Genomic DNA, 12,991 nt, shown 5'->3' with positions numbered 1-12,991 from the left:
CATAGATGTTAAGTCCCATAGTGCTCAGAGCCATTTTTGACATTTGAGAATTAAAGAGCGTAAACGCAGTTTCTCAGGATGCTTTAAAATGCATGTCGCCTTATAAAGGGCTGGATGGTGTGCATGGAAGGTCAGAGGAAGGTAGGGCAATCTGCCTTAACATCTCCATAATGTACGGTCTGTGGCAGAGGATACTTTGGGTATTACTAGAATTTGCACCATCGCTGTCCCTTTCATGAACGGTGCTCGGAAAGAACGGCTGTCGGTAGACGTCCATATGAGCTCAAATGTCGTTGATGTTTCGTGAGATATATGTGAGACGTAACAACATGTCGTTTGGTTCTTCACGGAACATACTTTCTCGGAGTGTTACCAGTAACCTCTTCGCGCTGCATCTCTGTTGTAGCATCTGCCGATGAACTTCCCACTGACACTCTAGAGTTTATTACGTGAACCCTTGGCAGAACACAATGCCCTTCTTTGCACCTTCTCTATCTTCTTATTAACCCCGTGTGGTGAGGTGTGATGGCATAGCGGAGCCTCCAACACACCACTGCGTGTGTCAGAGAGCGCAGCATCGGTTGGATTCGCCGATAATCAGATCTCTCACTGTGGGACCACATGAATTTACTGTTAAAGGTGTTGCACAATGGAAAACTATCTGCATGGGGGTAGCCCTAGTAACCATGAGACTTGGGTGCTGTGCCTCACAAAAAATAAACGGGATATTCATCTAACTATGAATTGCAACGGAGGTGCATTTAAGCCCTGTTTACTTCAAAGTTCCACGATGAGACACGTGAATAACAGTTTATTAGACGATCATTTCGACTGCAGGCAACACAGAGAATAACTATAAATTTTTAACTTTGGTCACTTCAAATCTAATCTGTGAATACCTCAGAAATGATAGGATAAATCGGATGGATGAGGTGGGACAAGACTACAATCTACACATGATTTGTGGAGAAATCCGCAGTGATTGTGCAATGATTGCCTGTACCGGCAGAGGAATGAATCAACCACACATGCACTTAACATTTCTCATTGATTCGTAGTGAACCTGTAGAGACTCGCAAAAGTGTTGGATACCGCAATATGGCTAGTTCTCACAGTGTCCTGCTAGATGCACGTCAATTCTTGTAGCCTGCTCGCTAACCCTGTCATCTCTCACCATATTCAGCTCTCAGATGCATGAGGCAGAGTGGGCGTTGATGTCTGCTGTAGACTGCGGCGCTTCACCTCAAGTCTTCAAGAAGCGTTCCCTTCTGTCTCTTGAATCTAAGTGTGCTCTCCACCGTGCCTCAACACGAAATGTCCTCTCATGTGTGTCGAGCAGAAGTGTCTTCTCTGTATCACAACTGAGTTTGTTTGCAAGTCTGTGCAATTATCATCCGCCAATGGAAACGTCTCTGCGTTATTAGTGACCTATGATATACTTGTTAGCAAGTCAACATTCTCCTCTCCATGTAAACGTTTTGGAACTTTAACCAGTCATTACACCCTTAGACTGGCAGCTCTTAAAGAGTTATGACTTCCTTTCCTCGTGGCGTCTTGATAGCCCTTACTCTGCTATTTGTTTAGGTTAACCACTCAGGAACCCTCGAACAACTTTTTAGGTCAAAGAACATCTACCTCACTTAAAGTGGTGACAGAAAGACGGCCCTGTGCTCTTCAAAATGAAAAGAATTTCTATTCACAAAATGAGCCCACCGCTTCTCATGGAACTCTAAGATATTTATGTGTCACTGACTTCCCCTTGCATACAGCTACCGGGAGGTGAGTTCTCGGTGCAAAACAATGTTCATTTGCCCGGATGGCTCCGTTTGTAAACAACGCAACTCTCTACTGCATGCAGGTGTTCGTAATGCCACATTAACTATTTCCGTTAAAGAAGGCCTGGACCCATGATATGCAGAGCGAAAATAATTATTTGAAAACGGAAAGAAGGCCAGCTCTGGCAGTAGCAGAGTCGGCAGCTAACGCTTATTGTATACTCTCAAACGTCGGCCCGCAACTCCCAGGAGGTCGTTCCTAAAATCACTGGCGTGATCCATCCAATTTCGTTTATAACGTACTCAACACTGCTGCAGGGCAAGTTACATACGGAACCTCTACCAGTAAAGAGAAGGAAGCTTCACTTCTGCCATTAACTCCCTCCTAAACTTTGGGCCTTGCGGTAGTAGCACTCAAGGAACAAAGGATTGCGGGGAAATGGCTTAGCTACAGCCGGTCGCATTGGGACCTCGACAAATGTTCAAAGTTCCTGGCAGATTAAAACTGTCTGCCTTCCTGTGCCTCGAACTGGGACCTTTGCGTTTCCCAGGCAACTGCTATAACGCCTATATCAAGCAAGACTCATGACCCACCCTCACGGCTACATACCTACCAGTATCACTCTCCCAGTTTCCAAATCACCAGGTAGAACTTCTATGAAGTTTGACTGGTACGACAGAAGTACTGGAGGAACTAGAGTTTCGTGGAAGGGTCGTGAGTCGTGCTTGGATGACTCAGGCGATAGCACAGTTGCCCAGGAAAAGCAAAGGCCCCATGTTCGAGCCCCATTCCACACACAGTTTCAATCTGCTAGAAAGTTTAATCGTTCATTCTACATTAAAATGCAACTTCTTGTAAAACACACTGGACATTATGGCTGAAAGCCCAGAGGAACTTGCATGGCATAGCACATTGAATAGAATTCCGTCTAGAAGAGCATTGCTATGTTAAAAACAGCGATCTATCATTGCCCGTTGTGGTACCACAGAGATAACAAGGCGCAGTGCTGCGAGTGTGTGAGGAAAGTGTCGAGCCCTCTTAGTAATGACAGTTTGTGTTTGGATTGCAGTCCACCCGCTGATCCAAGTGCCGAACCAGCTGGTGGGGGCGCCCACCGGCACGGACGTCGCCCTGCAGTGCCACGTCGAGGCCTCCCCCAAGGCCATCAACTACTGGACGCGCGACACGGGTGAGTACAGCACATTACCGGCAGCTCGAGCCAGGCGCGCTGCTGGCCACGGCCAGCTTCTAGATCAGACCCGTCGCAGGAGTTTATGGAAGTATTATACGAGGGTGAACCAAAAAGTCAGTTTCACTAGCTTGCCGCGAGAGCACGCTGTTTGTCGTGACTGTGGCCAATGTGTAGCACGCGACAGTAACTGCTGACACGTATGATAGGGTACGTGGTGTTGTATCCAGTCCTCTTGTAGGTGCAGAGCAGGCTAGGCTCAATGGAGCGTCAACTGGACGTTCACTCCAAATTGGAAGTGCGTGCGCAACACTCAGACTTCTATGAGCTAAACGACTCAACTGCACGGAAAATTCATCGTGAGATCACCGCTGCATATGGTGGGCGTGCAATCTCTCGTCCAGTTATTATAAAATAGTGTAAGCAATTTGACGCCGGGCGCACTGATCTCACTGACGAATATCGCCGAGGCAGGCCAGCAACGCCCAGTACCGTTGCAAATGTTGACCGTCTGGGTTTATCGTTAGAGAGAATCGCCGCACAACACTGTAGGAAATTGCCAGCCTGCTGAACATTTCGCATGGCAGTGTGTTCTCCAGTGTTCGCCAGCACCTTGGATATCGTAAACTGTGTGCCAGATCGGTCCCACGGCTGCTCACCGATGTTCACAAGGGACAGCGTTTCCAATCGTCACTGGCATTTTTGGGACTGTATTCTGTGGAGGACAACGCGATTCTGCGGCGAATCATCTCACGGAATGACATGTAGATCCACCGCTTACCACCCAAAACAAAGAGAACATCGTTGAAATGGGTGCACACCATGTCATCAAAACGAAAGCGGGCCAAAGTCCAACCTTCGGCAGGAAACGTGATGGCGACAGTGTTCTTTGACGTGGAGAGGCTGGTGCACGTGGAACTTATGCCGAGAGGCACGACAATCAACTATGCTTCGTATTGTCAAACGTTGCAGTCGTTGCGTAAGGCAATTAAAGAAAAGCGGCGGATAAAACAGAGCGCCGGTGTCATTTTGTTGCACGATAACGCAACACTGCACGCGGTTTGCCAAATATCAGGACTGCTGCAGCGATTCAAGGGGGAGGTATGGCAACATTCTCCATACAGACCAGACCTAGCGCCATGCGATTATCAGGTGCTAGGCAAGATGATGTCGGTGGACGAAGATTGCGAAACGATGAGGAGGTGACAGCAGTCGTATCCAGGTTGTTGCGTAGCGCTGGAGGTGGTTTCTACGCATCCGGAATCGAAACGTTGGTTACCCGTTCCGAGAAATGTTCAAAGCCTCCTGTGACTTACTTGGAAAAATTGTTCAAATGTGTTTGAAATCTTATGGGACTTAACTGCTAAGGTCATCAGTCCCTAAGCTTACACACTACTTAACCTAAATTATCCTAAGGAGAAACACACACACCCATGCCCGAGGGAGGACTCGAACTTTGGAAAAGTGAACTTACCCTTTATATTGTCATGGCCGGTTTGCAAATGTGTATGCAATTTAATAAATGGCCCTAACTTTGAAGTGTAACTTACTTTCTGATTCACCCTCGTATGTCACCAGGGCCGTATTTATCATCCGTTGACCCACAGGCTGATCTCACGGCGCGCCCATAGCAGGGGAAATATTTTCATGAGTAAGTCTAATAATTCTTTTTGTTCTTTGGGGTCAGAATGCTAAATATGTCCTCTAATGAGATAATTATTTTGAGTATCAGCTAACTGCACTACTCCCTAAATGCCTTTATTTTACAAATCACTCACGGTGAGCCGCTTTTGGCATATTGTCATCATCAGATATTATGTAAGTACACTGTACATAAGTAACTGATGGTCTTAATGTAATGGTCTGTAGCTATGATAAGAAATGTTATAACAGATTCGTTTGGCATTTTTACCTTACTTGTAATGTCATTGCTGCCATGTCCTGTCTTTTTAGAATTATTAGTCTCTGTTAGGTGTACGTTGGAGACGTGTATCTGAATTCAGTCAGCTTTTATGCACGATTTTTTTCTCTTCACAGCTTGGATGACAGTGGATCAGCAATATCAGATGTTTACATAGTTACGATTATAATTAGGTGATGTGTGGGAATTCTGTTATTTTTATTGGTTTGCTTCTAATTATGTTTTTGCCTGGAATTTGTTTTAGTTTTAGATGAGATTTTTGTGTTATACTTTTATTTTTTAAATAATTTTGTTGTTGTGCATCTTCATGTTTTCGCGGCGAAAAGACTGTTCCATAAAGTTACGGGAGTGCAGCCGCATAAATTCAGCTTCTTGTTCTAATATTTCGGCTGAATACCGTCCAGCCATCTGCAGAGTGAGCCGAGGTGATTGACGCACTAGCACTTGCTCCGTCCTTTTAAACCCGTGGACCGCACCACTGCCTATGCGACCAAAGACACACAGGGCGCCAGAGACGTTGATAGGCGGCAAAGAGGTGTAACGTATGCATGGAAATTAAATCTATGGCTGCGCAGTTGTTCCGCACGGTGATATCGATGTGTCACAGAGAGCTGCACCGTCGCGACGCCTTTGTGATTTAATTTTTACGGAGGACATTGAGGAGAAAGCTTGAAACCCACAGTGTTCTGGAAGTATGTTGGTGACACAATCGTGTCGCTGAGCTATTTATTCTAAGATTTTTATTTCCTTTTGAGCTTGTAGCGGCGCTGCCGCGCGCTAATTCAAGCTCGCCGGTGTGTGTGTGTGCTGTGCGCGTGTGTCAGTGCAGTGGTGTGCGGTCGTAATTACTTTACGCGACGTTTGTGTAGTTCCGCGCCCAGCCTCTAGAGGCGCTGTGTTTTCTAGCTTTTATATACGTTCTGTTTATTATTATTATTATTCCTTGTTTTTTGAGTTAGTGAGAGTTCCGTGCCTCCTGACTTGTGTGGACGAGTACTGTTTGCTTTCCTAACTACGGAAGTTTCCGGGGATTAAGGATCCTCTGTATAGGCCGGAAGCAAATTTTATAGCTCCGATCTGTCCATGCATGCCGGGCGTCGTCAGATACGCGCTCGCAATAAAGTTATTGTTGCTCAACTGAAGGTCTTCATTCTTCTGAATCACGTTAAGCAAAGGTCGGACAGCCACCAGTTTAGCTGAACCCGACAAGTGGTGACCCCGACGTGATTCAAGCAGAGCCCGACGTGACTCAAGCAGAGACCGACGTGATTAAGAAGAAGCAGCCGTGAGCTACGCAAGTAACGAGCACATAATGACCGAACAGCAGGCCGTCTCTAGGATTGCAGTCCGTTTGCCGCCGTTCTCGCCCGACAACCCGGTACTCTGGTTCGCGCAGGCAGAGGCAAGTTTTAGCTGCGCTGGAATAACGGTCGAAGCAACTAAATTTGCGCTGATTGTGAGCCAACTCGACCAACGTTATGCAGCCGAGGTGCAGGACATAATCACAGCACCGCCCGAGGCTGGAGCTTATGCCAGGCTAAAATCAGAGTTGATTCGACGGGTGGCCGCGTCAGAAGAGGACCGGAAACGTCAGGTTCTGACACAGGAAGGAATTGGCGACAGGAAGCCTTCTCAATACCTGCGACATCTACGCAGCAAAGTTGACACGGTTACTGTGCCAGACAGTCTGCTCAGAACGCTGTGGAGCAGTAGGTTGCCGCCGCAAATAAAAGCCATAATCGCCTCGCAAACGGACATGCCGCTGGATGACGTGGCGCAGCTAGCAGACCGGATTGAGGACGCGATCACACCGGCTCCGGTCAGCGCAGTCGCGGCGTTGGACAACAGTGCAAACAGTACCGCGTCTGTAGCACGAGCCGACCACGATTCTCTCGCTGCCAAGGTTGAGCTTTTGTGCGCCCAGGTCAGTGCGCTGCTGGCACGTGACGACGACAATAATAGAAGAAGCCGATACAGACGGCAGCGTTCGAGAAGCAGATCTTCCGGCGGTACTACCACTCCGCAAGGCGAGGTACCATTGTGCTGGTACCACCGACGATTCGGCGATCAGGCAAGGAAGTGCTCATCGCCATGCTCGCACCCAAACGCCACCGGCGGTCGACAATAGGCGCAACCGACTGCCAGTTATCCTCCAAGCGCCTGTTCGTTACCGATAGGAGTTCCGGCGTTAAGTTTTTAATTGATACTGGGTCGGACCTGAGTATCATACCACGAACAGCCATACATCGTTGCCGGCCGCCAACTGCCTTCCGTCTGACGGCTGCCAACAATTCTTCCATCGCAACATATGGCACACAGAGGACGGAGCTTAATCTCGGCCTACGTCGCGCGTACGAGTGGAATTTTACAGTGGCTGACGTCACGGAGGCGATCTTCGGGGCTGATCTCGCGCACTACCACCTGCTGCCGGACGTCGCGAACGCACGCTTGGTAGACAGCGTCACTGGCTTAGCAGTCACGGGTTTCCGTCGCAACACCGCAACGCACAGTGCCAAGTTGGTCGATGCTACGGAGGGTGAGTACACTGAATTACTGCTTAACTATCCGAACCTGACCAGGCCGCCCGGCGCTCCCAGGTTCATACCACATGACACGGTGCTTCACATTCAAACGACTGATGGTCCCCCAGCAGCATGCCGACCTAGGCGTCTCGCTCCGGACCGACTGAAGATAGCGAAGGCAGAATTTGACGCCATGATTCGCGAGGGCATAATGCGGCCATCTGAGAGCCCGTGGTCCTCCGCATTACATCTCGTTCCGAAGAAGGGTGGAGCTTGGCGCCCATGCGGTGACTACCGTGCGCTTAACGCGCGAACAGTGCCGGACAGATATCCCGTTCCGTTACTGAGGGATTATAATCACGCTTTACATGGTGCCACGGTGTTCACAGTTCTGGACTGCGCTAAAGCGTATACACAGATTCCGGTGGCCAATGACGACATTCCAAAGACTGCAATAATAACGCCTTTCGGTTTATTTGAAAGCAAATTTATGACTTTCGGTTTACGCAATGCCGTTCAGACCTGGCAAAGGTTTATAGACTCGGTTCTCCAGGGGCTGCCGTTCTGTTTCGCCTACCTGGACGATGTGTTAGTGTTCTCTGTTGACCACGATCGACAACATCTGCGAGAGATTTTCGAGCGATTGGAGTGTTACGGTGTCGTCTTGAACGTGGACAAGTGTGTTTTTGGGCAGTCAGAGGTGACATTTCTTGGCCATAAGATTTCTGCTGAAGGCTCTCTTCCTCTGTCCGAGAAGATGGACGCTATCTTGCAGCTACCCCGACCAACTACGATAAAAGAATTACGTCGTTTTTTGGGGATGCTCAATTTTTATCGACGACACCTTCCTCACGCTGCGGAGCTGCAGGAACCTTTGACGGCGGCATTATCGGGCCCTAAAGTAAATAGCAAGTCTCTGATACAGTGGACAGAGGACATGTGTTCTGCGTTCGAGGCAACAAAGAGGAGCATGGCCGACGCGGCGCTTTTCGCACACCCACGGCTCGACGCGCCATTAGCAATTGTCGTAGACGCGAGCCAGACGGCGATCAGTGCCGCGTTACAACAATGGTCCGACAACGCATGGCAGCCACTGGCGTATTATTCCCATAAGCTTTCGCCTGCACAGAGAAAATGGAACACATATGACCGTGAGCTCCTGGCAGTATACCAGGCAGTGAAATATTTTCGCCCCCAAGTGGAAGCGCGAACTTTCACGATATATACAGACCACGAGACACTCACGTTCGCCTTCCGTCGGAACAGTGTCAACTGCTCTCCCCGTCAATTTCATCACCTTGAGTTCGTGGCCCAGTTTACTACCGACATTAGACATATTTCTGGGATCGACAACATTGTTGCGGATTGCCTTTCACGGATCAGCAGTGTTTCCAGTACCATAGACTTTCCTGCACTGGCACAGGCACAGAGAGACGACAAAGAACTCCTTGCCTATGTTAAAGACACGGCTTCCGCATTGCAACTGAAACTCGTTGATGTTCCGGGGGAAGATACACAGCTATACTGCGACGTTTCTCGCGGCCGACCTCGACCCTTTCTTACGCCGGCTTTTAGAAGACAAGCCTTTGATATAGTACATGGATTGTGCCATCCCGGGGTACGCCCGACATTCCGCCTAGTATCGCAACGTTTCGTGTGGCCAGGCATGCAAAAAGACTGCCGCGAGTGGGTCCAATCTTGTCTTCAGTGCCAATGCTGCAAGATTAACCGCCATGTACACGCACCGATCGGCGATTTTCCGGATACCACCGCCCGCTTTGCCCACGTTCATTTAGATGTAGTCGGACCACTTCCACCTTCGAACGGGCAAAGATATCTGTTTACAATGATCGACCGTTTTACACGTTGGTCGGAGGCAGTGCCGGTGGATAATATCACAGCAGACACATTAGCTTACGCTTTTGCAGTGACTTGGTTGGCAAGATTTGGATGCCCACTACATATTACCACTGACCGCGGACGGCAATTTGAATCAGACCTGTTCTCACAGCTGGCCAAGTTTTGTGGTTACACCCACCATAAGACCACAAGTTATCACCCAGCAAGCAACGGAATGATCGAACGCTGGCACCGTTGGAGGCCGCGCTGATGTGCCACGAAGAAACCTGGACAACCGCACTACCAGTGGTCTCGTTAGGCTTACGGACGACTTTCAAACCAGACCTGGGGTCGTCAGCGGCAGAACTGGTTTATGGAGAAACACTGCGCCTTCCTGGTGACTTTGTAGACGCTGGTGCCACAGAGACAGTTGCTACTGGCCAGCCGGATTTCTTGCGACGATTGAGGGACCATGTATCAAAGATTCGCCCTTCGAAAGCCACACGTCATGGCAAGCCGCCCACTTTCGTGCACCAGGACCTGGAACAATGTCGTCACGTCATACTCCGCTGTGAGGGCGTTAAACCGCCTCTACAAGCTCCTTATTCTGGTCCATATGAAGGGCTACGGCGCAGTGCCCACACCATGCATATCCTGGTGAACGGCAAAACCACGACTGTTGCTTTGAATCGGGTTAAACCTGCGTATGTTTTTCCTGACACCCCACTAGCGGCACCTCGTCGTAGGCGTCCACCTACCGCTGTTCCAGACACTGACGCCACATCTCCGGCGCCGGCTCTTCAACATCCGCCGCCCAACGCAGCACAACATCCGCCTCCTGACGTTGTTCCTCTTCCTCCGACGAGGGCGACCCGTTCTGGACGTCGGGTGAACTTTCGGCGCGGTATCTGGACGCCGACGCTCCGCTTCCGCCCGGGGGCTGATGTAGCGACGCTGCCGCGCGCTAATTCAAGCTCGCCGGTGTGTGTGTGTGTGTGTGCTGTGCGCGTGTGTCAGTGCAGTGGTGTGCGGTCGTAATTACTTTACGCGACGTTTGTGTAGTTCCGCGCCCAGCCTCTAGAGGCGCTGTGTTTTCTAGCTTTTATATACGTTCTGTTTATTATTATTATTATTCCTTGTTTTTTGAGTTAGTGAGAGTTCCGTGCCTCCTGACTTGTGTGGACGAGTACTGTTTGCTCTCCTAACTACGGAAGTTTCCGAGGATTAAGGATCCTCTGTATAGGCCGGAAGCAAATTTTATAGCTCCGATCTGTCCATGCATGCCGGGCGTCGTCAGATACGCGCTCGCAATAAAGTTATTGTTGCTCAACTGAAGGTCTTCATTCTTCTGAATCACGTTAAGCAAAGGTCGGACAGCCACCAGTTTAGCTGAACCCGACAAGCTTCTTCGTCTTCTAGTGGAAAATTTATTAATCTGTTAAGCATTATGTGGAAGAATAGGAGGATGTGGGCTAACAATACAGTCTGTTGTGGTAGGCTTTCTGTAAATTTCTTAGCGATGTTTGTGCTTCGTGTTTTTAATGGTTAAGTCGAGAAACTTAATTGTTTTGTTAGTTTCGTGTTCTGTGGTAAATTTGAGTTTGGGGTGTAATTGATTCGGTACTTTATGTAATTCATCTGTGTCATTAAGGTTACCTTCCATAAGTAACCTTCCATAAGTGTTAAAGTGTCGTCTCCGTATGTATAATAGTATACGATTTTTTTATTTGTTGCTTTTTTTTTTTAATCGAAGAATTTTCCTTCCAACTATTAAGGAATATGTCAGCTATGGTTCCAGCCAGGGCCGGCCTTAGCCATCCAGGTGCCCCGGGCGAGTCGTCCAGTTGGCGCCCTTTATTGTATAAATAGCGAACCTGGCAGTGCTTTGCAACACGGTATTTGACTGTTTTATAGAAATCGTCTTAAGTGGTTAATGGCGTCATCTTATGATCATAACATGGTTTTTTCCATCGTAAATTTGAGTATTTTATTTTTTTAAATGGAAATGAAATCCAAATAATCTGAAAGCCCGCTAAGACGCTCCATGTGAGTCTTGTGTAGCCTGTGACGTCAGTCCAGCATGCTGCTGTCGCTGCCGTAACAGTCAGTATAGCAGTGATATATTGTTTGGGCATTCACGTTTTGGGAAATTGTCTAAAAATATTGCGTAGTACTGCACTGTACATCTACAGCAACTCCAGAAAATTGTTTTTGCGTGTTCCAAACAAAGAAAAGATGCGTAAAATGTGGTTGAAACAGGCTCGTATATCCCAAATATTTCTTTTCTTTTCTGAAGCACCCCTGTACCAAAGCGAACAAAACAAAACAAAAATTATTCAAATTGGTCAAGCCATTTCTTTGTTTTGGTGAGATTAACACACAACAATTGATTTTTATATATAGGAGGTAATATGTATAACGAAAAAACACTAATTTTGAATTGGGTACCATATTTTTATTGAATTTAATATAACTGTAAGCCATAAACCTATATTTTCTGTCAGTCATCTGAACACAAAACATATTACGCCTAATGAAAAACAATTATAAACGACTAAAATTTTACTTTTCTCGCTTTTCTGTAGGCAAAGTCTCTGATCAGATTAGCAAAGTCCAGGTTTTCTGCAACTTCATTTTCAATGGACAGTGAGGCCAAACTGGTTAGTCTTGTTTGAGACATTGTAGACCGCAAGTACGTTTTTATCAACTTCAGTTTGGAAAAACTGCGTTCGCCGCTTGCGACAGTCACTGGTATTGTTAGCAAAATACGTAACGTTATCCAGATGTTGGGATATAACTCTTGAAGATTATGCTTTTTTATGAAGTTTAAGGCTTCAATAGGCGTTGCCTGGCTGTCTTCGAGATAGTGTTGCAGGCCTAAAATTTCGTCGCACAGCAAATTTCCATCAATATCTGACTTCATGTTGACAGTTAACTTTTCTTGTAATTTAGAACAGCATTGTATTAGTTCTTCTTTATTTTGATTTTTTTTAATGTCAAACAAGAAACTCCACGTCGCAGAAAATTCTTGCATCTGTTCAAATCTTTCTTTCATGGATATGTGCACGGTGTCCAACAGTGCATTGAAAAACTCTACTTTAAACTTCTTTTTTGGGTCAGTTATTTGATCATCAACAGCCTCTTCACCCGGCCTGCGTTTAATACGTCTTAATCGCATTTGTGGTTTAAATAATGGCTGCGTATCAAGATTCGAAGCCAGTTCAGTTGCTGTTACAATAGCTTGTTCGAAACCTGTTTGTCTATATGTTTCCAAATAAAACATTTGTCAAGGATTCCCATAAACTCGACAAAGTTGATTGTGGGTGACTGACTTGCTATACTCACAACGTTAATTTGAAACAGAACATCATACCATGTCACGAGAGAAACAATGAAGCTGAAGTCTTTTAATTGTCCTCCTAGTGTTGTCGCTTCGTGTGACACCGCAGCATCGCTTTGTTCAGTAGCATCGGCCAAGGAAACCAAAGCGTCATGCATTTCGCATAATTGATAACGAACCGCTTTGACGCTATCAATTCGAGCTTCCCAGCGTGTGTCACTTACATTTTTCAGGGTGTATATCTTCAAATGGTCGGTCAAAATTTTCCATCTATTTACCGATCCAGCAAATAGATTAAACATTTTTTGTACCATTCCGAACAGTGTCACGGATTTTACTGATGATTTTGCCGCATCACACAATACCAAATTATAACTATGGCATCCACATGGCACAAAAAAGCT

The 12,991-nt window shown here is 47.2% G+C and overlaps 1 protein-coding gene across 1 annotated transcript in view; it reads left to right on the top strand.

Moving 5' to 3' along the window:
- The first annotated feature begins 2,820 nt into the window (after positions 1–2,820).
- LOC124616630 (lachesin-like) overlaps positions 2,821–12,991 on the top strand; it is a 195,152-nt gene continuing 184,981 nt past the window's right edge. The window contains exon 1 of the mRNA XM_047144955.1: positions 2,821–2,965. Within this exon, the coding sequence (XP_047000911.1) occupies positions 2,821–2,965 (145 nt within the window). The remainder of the gene's footprint in view (positions 2,966–12,991) is intronic.

This window comes from Schistocerca americana, chromosome 5 (assembly GCF_021461395.2).
Source record: "Schistocerca americana isolate TAMUIC-IGC-003095 chromosome 5, iqSchAmer2.1, whole genome shotgun sequence".
NCBI classification, from domain to species: Eukaryota; Metazoa; Arthropoda; class Insecta; order Orthoptera; family Acrididae; genus Schistocerca; species Schistocerca americana.
Note: the sequence above shows the minus strand (reverse complement) of the source record. Positions and strands in the feature narration are given on the sequence as shown.